This window comes from Zerene cesonia, chromosome 3 (genome assembly GCF_012273895.1).
Source record: "Zerene cesonia ecotype Mississippi chromosome 3, Zerene_cesonia_1.1, whole genome shotgun sequence".
In the NCBI taxonomy this organism is placed as follows: domain Eukaryota; kingdom Metazoa; phylum Arthropoda; class Insecta; order Lepidoptera; family Pieridae; genus Zerene; species Zerene cesonia.
In genome coordinates, this window is record NC_052104.1 from 2,979,254 (window position 1) to 2,999,162 (window position 19,909).

The following is a 19,909-nucleotide window of genomic DNA, read 5'->3' on the forward strand; positions in this document are numbered from 1 at the left end:
GCTTTTTTGTAAATGTGAACTGTGTCCTTTGTTGGAAATTCATAATTAATAAATAAATAAATAAATAAATAAATAAATCAGCACCATTACTATTAAATTATCATATCAATATTAACCTTACAAAGTTGTACGGTTCTTTTCTTATTGAAACTCGGGGCTATTTTAAGAAACTGTGTTTAACGTGAACAAAGTTTGCACGTCGGCAGCGGAACTATTTTACTGCAAATATTTTCATCAATTCTGAACAAACTGTTAAGTGTGAATATTTGAGGAACAAGATTTTGTTTTTCTTAAAGACTACTAGTTGTTTCCCACAATTTCGTTCGTGATTATAACTTATAAGTAGTAAAATAGTAAAATAAATTTATTTCTTATCAAATTACAAGATTTTTCTTAATTATAGACAAATGTCACAATTACTGTAAATACAGTAATTGTGATAAGTGGCACCCGTTCTAGGCTGAGTTCAAAGAACTCGCATGTGTGGACAGGCACCAGCTTCTTTCCTTACTTTATAAGTAATATGAAGATTAATAATGTTTAGTGATAGCAGATTGGTCTAAGCGTTTGTTTACTATGAAATGTCGTACTTTTTTTACTAAAAAAAAGGCGACACTTGTTTATAGATACCGTAGTGATAATAATGATATATGTATGTGGGAGCTTCCGAATAATTTACGTTTAGTTTACGGAAACCAATGCGACCTTAGGATAAACAATGACATATAAGATATTACTGGAATTACGATTTTTTATTTCTGGTATAATTACAAAGCTAATATACAGAAAATCCTGCCTCGTGATCAAATTTTTTCTATTCTTTCAAAATTTCTCATTTATAAAGCATTTCAATGCTATAAAACTAAAAATTAAAGCTAATATACATTTTACCACGAAAAGGCTTACGGTCAACAATAGGAAAAAAAATCAGAATAATCATACAAATATAAGAGAGTAGTGTAGTTGATCTTAATCCAGGCCTGTTGTAATTTTCGTCCATATCGTTTACTCACTATTAAGTTTCTTAATTTTAACTTGGTGCAAAAAAATTTAGAACGTCCATACCAATTTGAGAGAACGTTCAGCTACGTTCAGCCCTATTCCATATATTTTTTAAATCTGCATTATTAACTGTCTCTCTGCTTAAATTTTAAGTTTGTATCACAAAAAAATTAACAACTTTCATACAAATATACGACAGCGTTTAAGACTCCTATCCTATCCCTATCAAATGAGTTTGACACAAACATGTGACAGCCCTTAATCCAGTCCAATTGCCCTTAATCAGATCCATCCTTAGCGGACCTCTTTTAACCATAAACTTAAAAATCTGTTCTTTTTTATTCATAAAAATAATTTAAATAACTCTTATTCCCATACAAGTAAAATCATCATCATCAAAAAATATTTAAATGTAATATTTCAGATTATGGGTAAGTATGTACAAATTTGAAAAGAATATCACATGCAATTATGGTAAATATTTACTTAATATATAACCATTGAGCAAAAATCACCAAAACAAACGGAAAACAGCTTATCTATTTTGTAGTCTTAGTTAGTAGTCGTTAGTCCTTCGTTGTAGTCCTTGCTTTCAAAAAATATACCATACAATCATAAAAAACAAACCTGCACAATACACGACGCTGTAAAACCAGCAGAATAAAATCACACCAAACAATTTATATCCCATAATTACAATATATCACTGCACTACAAACAGCATTGAAACCTCAATATCAACTAGAAGGAAACCATCACCTGCTAAAAATGTCACACCTTAAAATTTGCATTAGACAAGGTAACGTTATTTTCCTTTATACACATTCTAGATGCTTCTATGAGCGTATATTTATTTAAGTATATACACATAGTGTACCGATTTACGAAAACATTTGCTCCCACAGTCCGTGTGTGGATAAATATTATATAAGCATACTAATTAATAAACATTGTATAATCCCGTGTAAAACATTCAAAGCTAATAAAACAAGTTTACTGAATCACAAAAATAATGTTTTCTTAGGTTTTTGTAATCTTCCTAATTCAGATTTATTGAATTAAATAAATTTATTTCCCTATGTCATGCAAACAGTACGTGTATCTTAGTTGTCCAACTATTTATTTTAACTATTATTATTATTTGATGTGAAAAATTTTAAATTTATTATTCTTTTTTTAAAACGTAACATAAGCTAAATATGAAAATTTCAATGAGACAGAAGAGCACTAAACCATTCTGTTTAAAGTTTATTGGTTGATGCATTATTTGGAAACACATCTATTAATTATCCTTGGATGTTAATATTCATTACTAGCGGTCCGCCCAGGCTGCGCCTGTGGTACATATATAGCCTTCAGCCTTCCTTAATAAATGGGCTATCTAACACTGAAAGAATTTATTGGACCTATTGGATTATAATAGTTCCTGAGATTAGTGCGTTCAAACAAACAAACTCTTCAGCTTTATAATATTAGTGTATAGTATAGATGTAAAAAAATATTTTAAAAAACCGGATTCTATTATTAATTGCATACCACACTCCATATTCAATCATATGAAATCATAACGTAACCAAAATAACCTAATAGTTCATCAAATCCTGTATCTATTTATTAATCGTTAATCTTTTTACAACCTACTTAATGGTGTTAACCATTGAGAAACCCGTAATCAAAAGAAGACAAAACAAAGCTAGATATCAATTGTTTTACATTTTACCCAATTAATTTCAATAGACGAGTAATGTCACACAAATATCTAGTATATTGTAACAATGCCACTCGAGTTTGTCTCATTAGTGGCATTTATTTTATCGGCGTAACTAGTGAGCCAATTAGTCCTTTTCATTAAGAGCGAACCTTAGTCACGATATAAATAAATACCTAATTATCCGCTTGTACTGATTACTTATATTGACATTGGAATTAAAACAAATTGTGTTTCTAGAAATTTGTTGCCTTAAATGTTAAATTTTATGTTTAATAAACTCGATGAAATTTGTGAAAATCACTCATTTAACAAAAATATTTTAATTAGATATCTATTTTTATAAACTACTAGCAAACTCGGCGAACTCCGTTTCGCCACCAGATGGCTTCGTTTTTCCCGCTTTTCTGTTGAAATTTTTCCGGAATTTTCTTTGCTATAAACCTCACGACGCCCAAGACCTTTCCAACGAATGCAAAACCGTGGAAATCGGTTCGTGCGTTCTGGAGTTATAGCGTCAGGAAGGAAAACCCGACTTATTTTTATATAGTAGATAGAAGATAGATATACGGCTTACATACTAATATATAAAGTTGAAGAGTTTGTTTGTCGGACCGATTTCGAAAATTCTCTCAAATTGGCCACCCTATCCCTGAGTGCTATAAGCAAAGACGAAACCGGGGTACATCGTTAGTATGAATATAACAAAAAATGACCAGAAGTTATTCAAAAGTTATTTTAACTTCTATCTTTTAACTAATTATCCATTTGGATATAGCCTCTGCAAAAGTTTAATGTGCGTTGCTGATTACTTTGAAATTTTAATCTAGTCTAATTGCAAAATACGTCCATAGCTTATTTCTTCTACAAACACAAACTGAAATGACAATGTCGATCAATATAATATACCGTGTTGTATAAACTATTCTTTATTATTGTTCGTTAAGATAAGATGATCGATTTTCCTCACATTTAAATTCATTTTTCCTTTATTAGTATTCTAGGGAAAAAAAATAATTCAACTTACTCAGTAATATCGGAATTGTTTAACTTCAACTAATTATATATTATGCATCGCGTATTTATAACGCATTTGCCTGTGGCATAGTTGCAAACGGATGGACTGATTTGGCAAGGCTTATCAATCAAATTTTGTTAGCTCAGTCAGATGTTATAAAAAATGGACCAGAAAGCGTTTCGGTTTGACACTGATTTAAATAAAAACCTAAATAACCCGTTACGCAAAATTTCTTTAACAGTTTCCAGACTTCTTTTCATAGCGCGCACATAATAAAGTCAATTTAAAAATGTATTATCAGTTTTACCATTCGGTAAGCCCTGTAAAGTTGTAGGTAATGCTCAAAATACTGTAGCGCTTTAGTTCGGCTCCTTCCAATTTTGTTCAGTTGTTTCTGTTTTCTTTCAACCTCCAGCGGATTTTCTTTTAAATCCTCTTATTCTATTTACTTGTTCCTACGTACGATTTAAACCCTGGCTTTGTTCGTTTGGATATTAAAACAGTTTTGCGTTATTCGTTTGCTTAGGTTTTTCTTGCTTAGGATAACGTTCGACGTTATTGATAGGTTGTTTTATTTGTACTAATTTATTATGTTTCCGTTAAATATTGTTTTTTCAGGAAATTTTTGGCACTGCATAAAATTGGATGTTTCATAAAGTTCATGCAATTATTCCATAATAATATATTAGCATTATATTTTGCACTGATATGAAAAAATGTTGTCATTTCTTATGTTGAAATACGATCCAATAGAAACATATAGCATTTATTTATATTCCCATATCTCTTGATGCATAATAATTCGTTTTGTCAGTATTGATTACGCACGAAAACTTGGATTTCTAGATATATCTTTTGAGGTTGCTAAATTTTGTCTGACCTTTACCTTGTGGACTTATATAGTCGTTTTCCGTTTAATGGCCTTTAAACATAATTATTTGAAATACACATCAAATGTGTTTATGATAACTCAAACTTAATTAGAATGTTCCACTTCAGATTATATTAACGCTGATAGAATAATCGCAATTCAAGACCGAATTTGCCCTTCTGTAAATAATTTTACTTGGTTTCTTTTATTTTTCGGGTTAATTTTACATTTAGTAATTATAATGGATGTAGTGAAGACATTCTTATGCATGTGGAAATCGAAGAGAGAAAGTACATATAGATCCCATGAAATATATTAATTCTCCTGTCTTTTTTTAAATTTTAAACGACATTTTACATAAAAACGTAAGTATAAGAGAGTCAACAATAAATTTTTTGTCAATTACATTTACGTGTAGTAGGAGAAACAGACTTTTTTTGACATCTATTATACATATTAGTACGGAAGATCGTAATGCTTGAGTAGTTTAAGTTATTGAAACAATTTTTCTTTATGTCATAGTCGGCATTGGGTCGCCTGATGGTAAGCGCTATCAACGCCCCTAAACATTAGGATAGGCATTGTCGTTGGCTTTAAATGGAAAAGAATGAAGAAAAGATTGACAACGGGAATAAAGGAAAGTACTGGTACTTCGCCATTCACTGAATCGAGCACGCTCCGGCACGAATTGGGCTAGCTAACCGGGGATGGTACCACAGACGATGGGCGTGAAATAGTAGAATGTTACGGTGCCCAATTCGTGCCGGAGCGAGCTCGACTCCCACAGTAAAACAACGAGAATTCAACGTAATTGCAATTACTCCGCCATATATTGATATTAATTAACGTGGTTTTAGTGAATTTCATATCACACAAAGCGAGCATCAGATGAATCCGATTTAATTTGTACTTGTGCGATTAAAAGGGCTTTAAATTTGTGGATAATTGACCGCCACACGTTCAGTGCGGATACATTAAACGATTTGAAATAGTGGATACGGTTGGAAAAATAGAAAATTTCAAATATGTTTGAAAAATGAAATATTAAAGAGTATCAAATATTATATGTATCCTCAACTTCGTACTAGTAAATATAGATATTTAATGACAATACTCAGTCCTGTGTTTCATAAGGCAACCGAATAAGCATAGGATCGATTCTGCACCATTCTGTGACGTCATTGGTGTAAACGCAAACTATGGTCTTAGTTCAGATATAACGTTTGTTCATAAAATATGTTGTAAAGAAAGGATTCGTGAATAGACTACATTTTTCAAACTCTATTCTTAGTTGTATCGCTATCGCTAATTTGTAATCCACAACACATTCTTTGAAACGAAAATTTGAAGCTTCTTGTTCCTTTAAAAATTATGTGAATATTGGATGGTAAAAATTCGGGAATTAAGACCTAAAATAAGAAATTATATACGCACCTATTTATTGGATATTATGCAATGTGCGTAATTTTTAATAACATCTTATGATCAAAAATAAAAAAAACCCTAAAAGGATTCTAACAATCTACAATACCAATAATAAACTTAGAATCTAACTTGCAATTAACTATTACTATTAAATGACTGTTCGTGAAAACGAATGTGCGTCATAATATTAATCTTTATTACCAAAACCGTTAAATTAATAATTGCTTTATTTGCCAACCACACTCATCGTCCGAAGCATTGTCATGGTGTATTCCTGTTAATTTGATTCGTAAAATTATGATGGTTATTTGATTTATATTATAATTATTTAATTTTAAAGGACAATGGGTTTTTTAACGCTTAGTAAGATGATTGTTTCATATATGCGTCTTAATCTTTTAAAACTTTCAGTTATTGTTGTGTTTAATCCTTCTTTTATGTGTTTTTAATCTGAAAATCCTTTTTTAACATATACACACATATACATACATATTTTCCAATATTAAAAAGTAAAAAGAAACCAGAAACAAACATAATATAATGAATTATATTAAACAACAACACAAGTAAAAATTCCCAGCATATAATATACAAAATATGAATATTATGTGAAGAAGTAATAGAAAAGAAAATAAGAAGAAAATTTGATATTCTAAAATTTATTTATTGTTTTTTATCATTATTTAAAAAGGAATAAATGAAAACAAAAGCAACATTTCTTTTTTTAATTTATCCAGCTTTTGCCCGCGGCTTCGCACTCGTTAATTCGGAATATTTTAAAAGATTTAATTTTCAGTATTATAGCATTGAAATGCTTTATAAATTTTGTAAGTTTGGCAAAAAACGCGGATTCGAATCTCGCCTCGTGATAAAAAAACTCTTTTCTTTCAAAATTTCTAGTTTAATAGTTATTATTATACATATAAACCTTCCTGTTCAATCACTCTATCTCTTAAAAAAAAACCCCATCAAAATCCCTTTCTTAGTTTAAAGATTTAAGGGACAAAGGGACATAGGGACAGAGAAAGCGACTTTGTTTTATACTATGTAGTGATATATGTGTGATACTCTTCTTTGAAGACGCGACTATATTATCTGAAAAATACATAAAATATTATTAATTTATGGAATTAAAGTTCCTTGAAAAGTATTTGTAACGTTGTATATTTGATGTTAAAAACATATTTATCTCCTTTACACGAATGGATCTATCACATTTCTTTTAATTGATTTGCTTTTTTAATTTAGTAGTAAATCATTCATGTTGTGTTGTATAGTTTATTAAATTTTATGTAATTTATACATAAATTGTACCCTTAATGATGAAACATACAGCTATAAAGCTGTAACTATTCATTATACATACACATTGGACTATGCCATATCGTAGCTAGTGACATATTTAATGATAAATTTAAATTACTTTTCATACAGGCGCTGTTCTAACATAACGTTATAGAAGTAATGATCATCAGCCCATATATGTTTCAAGGACTCGGGCCTCCTATGACCAAGTACAAGTTGGTAGATGCCGTATGTCGTCAAACTTTTTTTAATCCTTCGACATGCCGCTTCCTCACTATACTTTTCTTCATCGTTTCGAACAGTATTGATGTGGATTATGTGCAGATAAATTGAGAAATCAATAAATTTGCACTCTCGAACGGTCCCGAAGTGCCGACTTTTTACTTCAAGTCCAAGGTCCTAACCATTGAGTGACGACTTCATTAATAGAAATAAACAACTCTAAATACACCTCTAAAAAGAAAATGGATTCGAAACTCACAGCTCTAAGCAGTTGGAACATACTTCGGACAGTTCTCTTGTAAAACGCAGTCACCGCTGTCATTTCTATAGTACCCCTCATCACAGGCACATTGGGGTTGGCAGCCCGAGCGATAGCACTCCCTCTGTACACCAATATCACGGCAGCTGTCCGAGAAGCAAGGGGGTGGACACGGGTACCATACTTCATTCGACCTCGTGCAATTCACTGGAGCTTTTTAAAAATTCATATATATTAACAAAAATCTACACAGGATTTATGTATTGTTTTTAGATATCGCAATTATCAAGGAAGATTTTAAGCTATTTAACATCAGGTACTACGAGAGTAAAATCGCGGGGCACAGCTTTGTTTTCTCAAATCTAGTCAAATTGTACTTACACTTTGACCAGATTGAAGACTGTATTCTTTAATAAGTCTCTCACAATACTGCCATCTCATAAACGGTTGGGTAATAAAATAATTTTACTGGAGTTATTAGCTAAAGCATAGTTTGGAAGTTTAATTTAAACGCTTTACAACATCTAAGTCAATGCCTCGGTCCGGTGAGAGTAAGTTTGCAATAATGCGCTTCGAATATTACAGCCACTAACCGTTTAACGGTGGGTAATTTAATAAAAGACATATTTGATTAGTCTGCCGTATGATATTCGCCTTGACTTGAAAGCGTCCATTAAGAACGCATAATTTTTAGGCACATAGTTATTTCTCAGATCAAGGGTTATTAATGGAATTTACATCAGATGTAAACCCTATTTGAACGATTATTACACTACCTTAGAACGTGACTTGATCAGCGTTAAACATGTAAAAAAATGAGGATAAATTGAGTTTTAGTAGGTTATTTTTTATTCACAAAATAACCTTAATCAGATTTAATAGGTTTTGTAATCACTCATATAGCCCGTACAGAGTATTAAATTCACACATGGAAGACTACAATAACTTACGACATTCCGAGGCCAAAATGCACCTATTATCCTCTACGCTCACTCTCTTATAATTAGCTTGACAGGCGCAGCCGGGTGGACAAGGCTGAGGCGGGCTGCATGCTATTATCCCCCTTCTATCATCGGATGGACAGTAATTCGACGGACATCCAGCGTTGCAAAACACGTATGTTTCATTCTGTTGACATTTATTGGTGCCTGAAACAACCGTTTTTTGTTTTATTTTTCCAGAGTCGTTGTAGTGTATAGTGAATTTTATAGTTATTCGTTAAATTGCTGATATATTTTTTTATTTTGCAAAATATTTAGGATAAACAAGGGAATTGTTATTCTTTATTGATACCGAATATAATAAAACATTCCGAATTGAATACATGTTGCGATCCAAAAATATTCCTACAAATATGTATATCTCTAGTTTTAACATTTTGCACTTACTTTCGTTTTTAGGACTGGTGTTGTCAACGTATGTACCCGTAGTATTTGATGAGCTATGAGAATTGGTAACTGAAGTATAAGAACTACTGGATGAATAGGAGCCTCCTACAGATTTGCAATCAGACTGCTGTTCATTGACCGACGTATCATCCTGACCTGCAATTAATTGTAGCATTAAAATGAAATAAAAATAATTAAAGAGGAAATGTTTCAAATCAGATAGAACCGTGCATTTCGAACTAATACTGGGCCATTAGATCGTTGAAATTATATTAAAGAGAGGAATATAGTTGTTTCATGTTGTTCTGGAACTAAAAAATTTGATTTATTTAAGGTGCATACTTTTTGGACATAGTTCTTTCAAGATGCATTCGCCATCGGAATTCTTGAGATATCCATCTTTACAATTGCATCCTCGACGACATGGGCCGGGTATACATGGTTTCTTAGTTACAATTAACAAAGATTCACATGTTTGCGGAGGACATTGCTTAGTGCACACAGAAGGTGTCGCATTTTCACCACAATCAGGAAGAGCTGTGAAGGAAATATAGAATATTAACTCATTTTTTCTCAATAAATTCTATTTTGGGAACTTTTTGTATATTCCAAAATAATAGAACAAGACAGCATCGGAGATGCTTTCGGTGAGCTAAGTAAACCTTACTGACAGGCGGCCTATGCTTTATTAGAAGGTCTGTCTGCTAAAATGTTCATTTGTGCTCGTTTACCATCAAGGGAACCACCAGATCAGTAGCCCGCTATGACATGACATTTACCTATGTAATTTACTATGTGTTAAGGGTAGCATACAATATATAGTGCTGCGCCCCGCGCTTTCACCCGCGTAAGTCCGTATCTCATAGGAATATCGAGATAAAAAGTTTCCTATATGTTATTCCAGTTGTCCAGCTATCTACGTATCAAATTTCATTCCAATCGGTTCAGTAGTTCTTGCGTGAAAGAGCAACAAACACACACACATCCTTACAAACTTTCGCATTTATAATATTAGTAGGATAGTAGGAAGTAGAATAGGATTTATGTGTAAAATATGCCTTGCTGTAAATATACGATTAATTCGTTACCTTTAGGACACGAATCTTTTGAGACACAAAAACCATCAGAATTTCTCAGATAACCATCTATACAATTGCAGCCCGGCTGACAGGGGCCAGGTTTGCAAGCTAATTTCTTAGGATCAAAGTCGCAGGTTTGCGGTGGACAGACCTGTTTACAATCCGATTGTATTTCATTCTCCCCACATGGCGGTGGTGCTGAGGAATTGGGAAAATGTAAATAATTTATGGATCAGTGCACACGTGAGGACTCTTTCGTCTTATTTTAAGAGATTTAGTTATCGTCGTATTGCAAAATAAGTTAAATAACATTAACAGGTATATATTAAACTATTAACATAATAAAATGTGATAATATACTTTATGGTTTTATCATCTTAGTTTTCTTTATATATCTCCTACTTTAGGAATATATAAATGTTTGTTTGTTTGTATTCAACAGCGCAACATTTATTTTTCGGTTTTTAATAGGAGTATTTAATGTTGTGATTCTAAAACAAACATGTAAACATACGAAATAAAAATCGTTATTTGCAATGAGTGGCCTAAGGTCTTATTGGTAGAAGACAACTCAGAACTTCATGAGTCTTAGATAAATGTAGTAAATATATTCTTACGTGGTGGACAATCATCGTTCTTAATGCAAATACCATTTCCATCTCTTAGATAGTTGTCTATACAGTTGCAACCAGGCTCGCAGGCTGGAGGAGGGTCGCAGGCATACTCCGTGTAAGAGATATTACAAGATTGCGGTGGACATATCTGCCGACATTCTACGTTTACCTCGTTTGAGCCGCATATGGGGGAAACTAGAAAAAGTATTCTATTTAAGTATATTGAGATTTTAAAGTACATTTTGGTCGTCAGTTTTAAAATAATAAAGTCTTATCAAAATCGGTTCACCTCAGTCGAAAGGTAACAAACAATATTCAATTGAAGAACGAAAGAACCTCCACCTTTTTGGACTTCGGTTGACAATCTATTTATTTATATTGCAATCATAAATATAGACGAACAGCAACATATTAGCCTGTATACGAAGCTTTTTAAAACTGACTGTGAAAATCCAATTATTTATATAAGCAATAAAAATAAATTCATCCTTGTATATAATACATCCGTGTTATAAAAATACACAATAACACATAAATATTAATACGTTCTTCGTGTATTTTTTCACGATGCCTAAAGGTAAAGATGAATTTTAATCTTAAATAAATAACACACTTTAATGAAAAATTATTAAAATACAATAAAAATATATAGACACACCTGTACTCACAAAAGTGAATGACGCACAATAAACAAACAATACTAAGAACGCGATCATTCTACAGCCAGACACAGTAATGAATGTTTAATATTCATAATATAATTGCTTATATTTCGACTTGAACAATAAAACAATTTGAAAATAAAACAAAAAAAGCACGTAACCAGTCAAAAACGCGTCTGGTTTGAATTATTTTGTAGTGTTATAATTGACTAGCTGTTGCCCGCAGCTTTGCTCGCGTGGTCAAAATAAGATTTAATGGTAAAAACATTCATGTCGTGTATCATACCCCTTTGGATATAGAATTTGCCAATATCCTTTCTGAATGTCAAATTTCAGTTCGATCGATCCAGTAGCTTTGGCTGTGCCTGATACATCAATCAGTCAGTCAATAGCGTTTTAAATATTCAGAAAGTAGACCAGCGAAAATTCCGAAATCGATTCAAATTAAGACAATTTTTATGAAGATATGGATTATTTTATATAGTAAGTAAACAAAGTTAAGTTATAGTAGTAGAACATTTTTATATCAGTACTATTTAACATCAACAATAACTTAGCAAATACTTAATAAATTTTGTGATTTTTTCTAAATTACAATATAAATTAGAACAAGGAATGTTTTCAGAATTATTGCTCAAAATAGATCTTACGTAAAACTACAAATAATTTCTTAGATAATCTTCTTTCGTAATTGGTAATTTTCTTTACTTTTCAGTTGTACGTAAATTGAGTAGCGAGATGAGGTAACGATAAATCCATTAAACAGCACTTTTGAAATAAATTCCATAAAATTCCTGATCATACCTAACTTATATCAAAATGAAAAACCAAATAAAATATCGCATTTCACCTTTTACATGAAATCATTTCAAATAACGTCATGGAAATAAATCATTGTTAAGGAGCGCTCAGATCTTCGAGCTATATAAAACTGAAAAGTGGAAAGAAATCCGGGCTTCCCGGTAGAATGCAATGGCTTACGGGATATCCCGGGAAAACAGAATCGCTGCGGAGTAAGTCGTATGAGAAATTCCAACATGCGTTGAAAAACTATTGTGTTTGCAATCCTTGCGAATAACAATGCCAATGTGTAAATACGATATTTTGTATTCTCAACGTTATTATAAATATATATAAATTATAAGTAGAATAAAGTCGTGTAAAATAAATATGTGTGAAGATGTAATTACGCATTGGTCAGATCTCCGACTTCAGAAGAAGTCAGGTCGAGGCAAGACCAGCGACGCAAAATAAATTAATTAGTAAATTTATCTGCATATTATCCAGAACACTGCTGGCGAGCAGAATGGTGAAAACATCATGAGGAAAACGCCATGTCCAAGAATCAAAATATGTTCTACGACATGTGACATCTGCCATTCGCACTTGGTCAGCGTGGTGGATTACGACCTGCAGCCTTATAGAAACAATATCTGCAGTGGTAAACATACGAGTAAGCTGATATTAGTCGATGTATTAAATTGCTGAAATCAAAACAGATAAAACTTTTTATTCAAAAATTATCATGTAAATCTTAGAGCATTATAAACTGTAATTAAACGCTTATAAATTACTTTCAAATAAAAATTACTGCATTACAAACATAAAGATTTCCTGTTTTTAAAACAAACATAACTTACAACACGATCTTGCTCCAAGGATCAAATTCGATCTCTCCGGCAGTCTGGCAAAAATGTGTAATTCATAGCTCGCGAGTGAGACAGTCGTAATGGAAATGCTGTTTTCACACTCACAGCTAGTTTTAAGACATTTCACAGAGGGCCATTATTTATTGACGCGGGACCGGGTCGGCCGTCATAAGTACCTACATCTCAACCCTGAAATAGGTTTAAGAGGTCTCCCTTTTAGAGGGTTAGAAATGTTAGTGACCTTTGGAGCCCGTTTTAATTAATTTCCCAGGTTCGGTCAAGCGTCTCACTTTAATATTCACATAGGATATAAGAAAAGGACTTTTTTATGACATAGCGGGCAACTGAGCTGATGGTTGGTTCGTCTGATGGTAAGCGATCACCACCGCCCATGAACATTCTAGGTGATTGGAAGGGTGAGGAAAAGGAAACGGGCCTCCGGCTCCCCCACTCTCCGTACGAAACACAATAGCATGCTATAATTTCGCGACGGTTTTGTGTGGGGTTATGGTGCTTCCACGGTGCGAGCTGGCCCAATTCGGGCCAAAGTGTGCTTTGCGTGTTGTACACAGCGGGTTCGACGGTCAATCGTGCATGTGTTTACTACCTTTTAAAAAAAATCATGCAGGCTGGCTCAAAAATTAGCAGGTTGCATTGGTGCAACGAATGAATTAAGAAACAATTTATGGAAGAAATCAGATAATAGGTAAATATAATAAATAAATTGATATGTACATACCTCTTTTTGCCTCAAGCGTTAGAGGTATATTTTTTTATTTCTTTTATTGTTCCATGCTTGCTCATCTATTCGGCTGCCTATCAAAACTTTTTCCAATTTGTGTACGAAAAAGTTTAGCAATCCCCTATGATATTTATTTACAAACGTGCAGAACGAGATTTTTATCAACAGATAGAAAAATGTTGGGCGGAAAGTTTGTAGGGCTAATTATATTTAATGGTTACTAATAAATTACCTTTTCGTTACTCAAAATGCATTTATAAAGTTTCTATTTCGTTTCCCAAAGCTAATCGGAATGATTTACGTTGAAATTTCGTATCAATTAAATTGTATGCCATTTTTTAATTTACAACCGAATTGAAAATAATAAAAAAGAAGAAAAATTAAAAATAATCATATTATTCAAGCCTTCTGCGTATACCATTAGACCATAATCTTTTTTGACTCAACTCCTCATTCACACTTTATTTTATTCACCTGTAAAACAGAAGCACCAACATCATCGAATATATTAAGGCTAGAGTTTTCTAAAATACATCGGAACACATTAAACGTGTTACATACAGTCCTAACCCATTTTATTTCAGACCGTATTTTAGACATTTCTGTAATTCCGCGCGATGTAAAGCCCGCCAGGGGCCGCGATACAAAGAGATATTAAATTTAAAAATGTACGCAAGTAAATTGCTGCGAGCAGGCTGTGGCGGATTCGAAAAAATATATTCTTACACGGGTTTCGAAAGCCGGCTGTCAAAAGAATTCACTGGTTGCGGTTTTTTAAATTGTTAACGGCTATTGTCTGTCGTGTGAACATAAAACATTTTTCATACAATCAATTTTTGTCGACTTTCAGGCTTTGTGCGTAATGACGGTTTATAGTCTCAAAATTGCGTGCAGATTATTTATCTACAGATCGTAATTCGTTGTTTACCGAAAAACTATTATGTAAAACTGTTTAAAGTTAATACAATAATTATCCCTACTTAATACTATTAATACAATAATATTAGAAATGCGAAAGTAACTCTGTCAGTCTGTCTGTTATGCTTTCACGCTTAAACCACTGAAGCGATTTTGATGAAATTTGGTATGAAGATAGAGGTAGAAGGCATTGAAATAGAGGATGAAAGTTTGTATGAAAGTTACTTAGTGTCAAACATAAAATAAAACTAACTAAACCGCTTGACCAATTTTGACAAGTAGTCTCGTCCTTGGGGAAGACTATAGGCTACGCATTACCACGTCGTGCGATATAACCGAATTTCACGCGGGCGAAGCCGCGGGCGGAAAGCTTGTAATTAATAAAAAATCACTTAAAACAAGCTGTCATACTTGCAAATGAAAATATTTATTACGCAGATAAAAATGAGTGAACAATAATAAGTCCTTTTTAATGTTGATTCGACTTTTATTTATACGCATAAAAATTGTATATAAATAAATACACAAATTCTTTTCCAATTATTTCAAATTTTCGATAAGCCACAACATATGCTTTCACACTTCTAAATTATGAGAATTGATATTCGAATTAGCTAGCATCATTTAAAGAGAAAAATAAAGTATTCATATTATAAAGATTTTTTTTAAATAATTAAAGAAGAATCTTTCCAACTAATCACTAAAATAAATAAAACACGGAAAATCATTAAAAATTATTTTATTCCAAAAATTATTAAAACAATCTTAATGGCGGTAATATATTACAAAAGATATCTATTTCCACATAGAAACAGGGATATAAAATTTACAAACCATCTATACAATAAAAATGTCTGTAAGGTAACATTCAAGAACTTAGCCAATTAATAAATAAAAGACGATATTAGACATCAATATTGTTTGGCACAAATCACTTCGGAGCCTGATTCACAGGTTAAAATGAGCATTCTTTATTATGCTAAATTATTAATTTATTCATCTAACTAAACCATTAAACGTAACTGGCACAAAATTCGTACTCATTATAGATTTTGTGAAAAAAAAAAATAAAGAATATGTTGTGACAAATATATTGATTTATTTAACATGCTATGAAAGTTTTAATGAAGGAAATTGATTATTATTAAAACTTTTTGAAGTAAGGAATAATTAAATGTATTAAGGTAACATAGAAATAAATAAATGAAAATTATTTCCAATGAGGAATATAAAAGTACAGAACGCATGCAATGTATATTTGAATTTTCAGGAAAAAAATGGCAAGGAGTGGTGCGTAAATTTATTATTACAGCAATATTATTTATATACAAAATATTTTGTACCCTCTCAGGTACCTTAAATATACATGAACAATGCCACTATTATTTACATTTATTATTATGCACATTTCATACGACTAGCCTTCGCTAAGTAACATTACAATTAAAAAATCTAAAAATTCGTTATTCACAATAATAACTATGTTTGAAGCACGTATTCAGTCGTATTTCTTTAAAATATATTTCGTTGAACACATTATATTTAAGAACGTGTTACCAACGGACGGATAATATCACTTTATAATTCATATATTAATTTGCTATTTAAAGTTCGGTTGTGGTTTCTACTGGCGATTGGTCGTACGAGAAACCCGTAAAATTGCGTTTACCAAACGTCACGTTGTCGTTATCTGATGCTCTGAAAATAATAATTGCATGGTTAATTGTTATTATAAAGAATATTTCAAGACATTGAATCTAGCGCCATCTAGTCGAAACTAATCAAAACTCATTCTTATTTATATGGCATACTAGCTGCGCCCCGCGGTTTCACCCTCGTAAGTTTATCCCGTAGGAATGTCGGGATAAAAGTTGCCTATATGTTATTCCAGTTGTCCAGCTATCTACGTGCCAAATTTCATTGCAACCGGTTCAGTAGTTTTCGCGTGAAAGAGCAACAAATGCACACACATCCTTACAAACTTTCGCATTTATTATATTAGTAGGATTTCGTGAATTTGGTCCTATGTTTTTCAAGAAAAAATACTGTTTTTTTAATAAATAATAAATTATACTATAGATACTTGATTGCAATATTGAAACTTTCTAACCTTTGAGCAATTTAACTTTCAAGTTATTTTATTTAAATATATGACTCCAACATCACTTCATATCACAGCGAGTACAATCGGGAAAAGTGCAATAAGTACAATTTCTAATACCAACAACTAATACTATAAAAAATTGATAAAAATAGTACAATTACCTATGCAACCCCGGTATTTCATCATACGCCATTATCGGCTGCGGCTTCTTCTTATGATTGTTCCCATTTATTTTCCTCCCTAACGTCGCAGCTAATAACCCCCCACCCATATTATTGTTATTGACCCTCGGCAAAGTACCGAGTGCGTTATTCAACGGGTGGCTATTCTGTGTCCTTCGGTTTAACGTTTGAGTATTTCGTATCATGTTGTTCTCAAAGTTTGTCATGTTGTTAAGCGTTCCGCCATTTTCGTTGACGCTGGACGCGCGCGCTGTTGTCGCTGTTTCGGAAAGGGTCGGACTTCTTTCGCCTGAATGTAGAATTTTCATTAAGTATCTTTATGAAAATGAGAGAAATACCATCATGTGTTTGTATGAAGACATTTTTTTAAATAATTAAAACGTTTTTGATACGACCGCCGTGATATCAAGCCGCCCAAAAAATCCATTAAGTCTTTAATTACTAAATGTAAAAATCAGTCACAAGAACATATTATTACATATGCTGACACGCAATTGTGATTGAAATAATGCGTAAATTCATTGAAATATATTTGCTAATTTTATTCAGGAAAGCCTTGAGATTTAATCGATTTAGATTACGATTTAGTAAACTAAAGGTGTAACAAAAAAAAGCAGTGGTGGCACAGTGGTGAGAACCTCGGACTTCAAAATCGATAAGTCGGGGTTCGAGACAGGGCGAGCGTGCAGGAAATAAATTGATTTTTCAATTTATCTGCACATGTGGATAACATCAACACTGCTTAAAACGGTGAAGGAAAACATCGTGAGGAAACCGGCATGTCCAAGAATCAAAAAGTTCGACGACATGTGTCATCTGCCAACCCGCACTTGGCCAGCGTGGTGGATTATGGCCTAAACCCTCATAGGAGGCCTGTGTCCCAGCAGTGGGAACATACATAGGCTGATGACGAAACTAAAGGTATAAAAAATGTACAAGTGTCAGTGCATTACCGTTATCCTTTGATAAATATTGAACGTTGTGAATGTTGAAGGCGTGATTATTTGAGCTGAAATCCAATTGTAAGTCAGCGTCATCTACCGCCATGTTTAGGACCTGGAAAGAATACAGGAATATGTTTTAAAATTTTGGGTTAAGTTGACAACACACACACACACACACACATACACAGGTTCAGAATTTGCTGATAAAATCATAAGTTTACTTTTTTCTCATTTTCATTTATAATTTAGTTATAAACTGAACATATCAAAGAGTTTTGAAACTGACTGCTCGAGTTATTCCCGTTACGCATTATTCCCCTTATATAAAGTGAATTAGATCTTCGTAGATTCGTATAATTTTTTATCTATTTATTTTATAAATTGGCAAAAAAATTTTGAAGAATAGAAAAATATCTATCGTACGCTGGGAGTCGAACTCGTGACTGTTGCCATACCGTGGCAACACTTGTCCTCACGGCCATCCGTGACTCCACGTTATTAATCGAATTTCTTGTATTCTTTCGATGTTCTATATTTTTCATTCATAAGACTAAAAAAACATCTACTTTGCTATTGATACCAATAAGGTAAGACCTTTACCTGAGTCTCATATCTAGGGGCCGGTTCGTCCTCGCTGGACTCGTAGCCGGAGGGCGGGCGCGGCGGCGCCACGCTGAGGCTCAGCGTGCCGTACTGCTGCTGCAGCGCTTGCTCCTTGTGCTTCTTGTACCTGCCGAGGGTATTATAGTTACAATTTGTTTTTTTACTAGCGGTCCGCCCCGGCTTCGTCCGTGGTACATATAAAGCCTAAAGCCTTTCTCAATAAATGGGCTATCTAAAACTGAAAGAATTTTTCAAAACGGTCCAGTAGGTCCTGAGATTAAGGCGTTCAAACAAACACACAAACTTACTACAGCTTTATAATATTAGTATAGATGTCAACGTTGGCAATGGAGCTGGATGGTCGCCATTTAGAGTGGCGTAAGGTAGATTGCAGTCCTAACGCCTCTACAAAATAAATTGGAAAGGGATTAAGAAAGGATTGCCGAGAGGAATAAAGGAAAGGATTGGAAAGTTTGAGTTTGAGTTTGAGTTTGAATAAAATTTTCACCGGTTCCAAGAAGCGCATATATAGACGGTGGCGGCCGTAGCGGCGACCAGCACGAGCGCGGCGAGCGCGAGCAGCGCCGCGGGCAGCGCCGTAGCGAGCGGCGCCACCGCCACCTGCGTGCGCCGCGGCGGCTCCGACGGGCTCAGCGGCGCTCTGATCGACACGCCACTCTCTATCGCCCTGGAAATTGATATTAAAGTATATTATACAATCACGGGACGCCTGGCAGGTGTGAAGCATCGATATTATTTTGTAGAAGTAATATGCAGAAAAGAAGAGATTGTGATAAAATACGTCAAACCGCTAATAAAGGAATCAACTTCACTTTCTCACTTGTTTTTTATACTGAGTGAGAGCACAGATAACATAATAAAAAAAATCTACGTGCAAGTAAGAAAATTATTAATTCCTGGCAACCTCAATCTGGATAATAGAATAAACTCGTGAATATATATGTAAAGCCCGTATTTATTTAGGTTTCCGTGTGTTATAGACACAGACAATAATAATGTGTCATTTAAATTTGAGAAGTATGGGCCTGAATAGTATGTATAGTTTTGAGGTCACTTTAATATTAATCAATATAATATATCCATCATTTAAATCAATATGAAATCCGTATATTCCATGCTTGGATATGATTACTAATAAAAAATTAAACAAACAATTGCAATTCTAAAAATCGTAGAATCTTACAAGTATCTGA

General features: G+C 33.1%; 3 protein-coding genes across 6 annotated transcripts in view; all 3 read right to left on the reverse strand.

The window, feature by feature from the left end:
• LOC119837825 (inducible metalloproteinase inhibitor protein-like) overlaps positions 1–1,840 on the reverse strand; it is a 6,432-nt gene extending 4,592 nt beyond the window's left edge. The window contains exon 1 of the mRNA XM_038363602.1: positions 1,630–1,840. Within this exon, the coding sequence (XP_038219530.1) occupies positions 1,630–1,693 (64 nt within the window). The 5' untranslated portion in view covers positions 1,694–1,840. The remainder of the gene's footprint in view (positions 1–1,629) is intronic.
• A 5,191-nt stretch (positions 1,841–7,031) lies between these two features.
• Positions 7,032–11,614, reverse strand: LOC119837963 (zonadhesin-like). Of its 2 annotated transcripts, XM_038363766.1 has the most exons (8): positions 11,550–11,614; positions 10,895–11,086; positions 10,287–10,475; positions 9,541–9,735; positions 9,199–9,354; positions 8,761–8,958; positions 7,811–8,023; positions 7,032–7,119 (listed from the first exon to the last, which is right to left on the reverse strand). In XM_038363766.1, exons 1-7 carry the CDS (start codon positions 11,605–11,607, stop codon positions 7,815–7,817), a joined length of 1,197 nt encoding a protein of 398 aa, XP_038219694.1. In that variant the 5' UTR covers positions 11,608–11,614; the 3' UTR covers positions 7,032–7,119; positions 7,811–7,814. The 2 variants fall into 2 exon arrangements, with proteins under 2 accessions (XP_038219694.1, XP_038219700.1); XM_038363772.1 differs by lacking the exon at positions 10,287–10,475.
• Positions 11,615–15,585: 3,971 nt separating this feature from the next.
• The window catches only part of LOC119838834 (cadherin-99C), a 122,179-nt gene continuing 117,855 nt past the window's right edge, over positions 15,586–19,909 (reverse strand). For all 3 annotated transcript variants that reach the window (XM_038364964.1, XM_038364982.1, XM_038364974.1), the window contains 5 exons: positions 19,204–19,383; positions 18,693–18,822; positions 18,102–18,204; positions 17,128–17,437; positions 15,586–16,560 (listed from right to left, as the gene is read on the reverse strand). In XM_038364964.1, coding sequence (XP_038220892.1) covers positions 16,467–16,560; positions 17,128–17,437; positions 18,102–18,204; positions 18,693–18,822; positions 19,204–19,383 — 817 coding nt within the window. In that variant the 3' untranslated portion in view covers positions 15,586–16,466. The remainder of the gene's footprint in view (positions 16,561–17,127; positions 17,438–18,101; positions 18,205–18,692; positions 18,823–19,203; positions 19,384–19,909) is intronic.

What these genes read in the sequence shown, in the direction of transcription:
- LOC119837963 (XM_038363766.1), bottom strand. Translation starts at nt 11,607, where the DNA reads ATGATCGCGTTCTTAGTATTGTTTGTTTATTGTGCGTCATTCACTTTT. An exon ending in GAAAGAACTATGTCCAAAAA is followed by an intron (nt 9,355 to 9,540) that starts GTATGCACCTTA and finishes AATTAATTGCAG; the next exon opens with GTCAGGATGATACGTCGGTC. An exon ending in CACCAGTCCTAAAAACGAAA is followed by an intron (nt 8,959 to 9,198) that starts GTAAGTGCAAAA and finishes CGGTTGTTTCAG; the next exon opens with GCACCAATAAATGTCAACAG.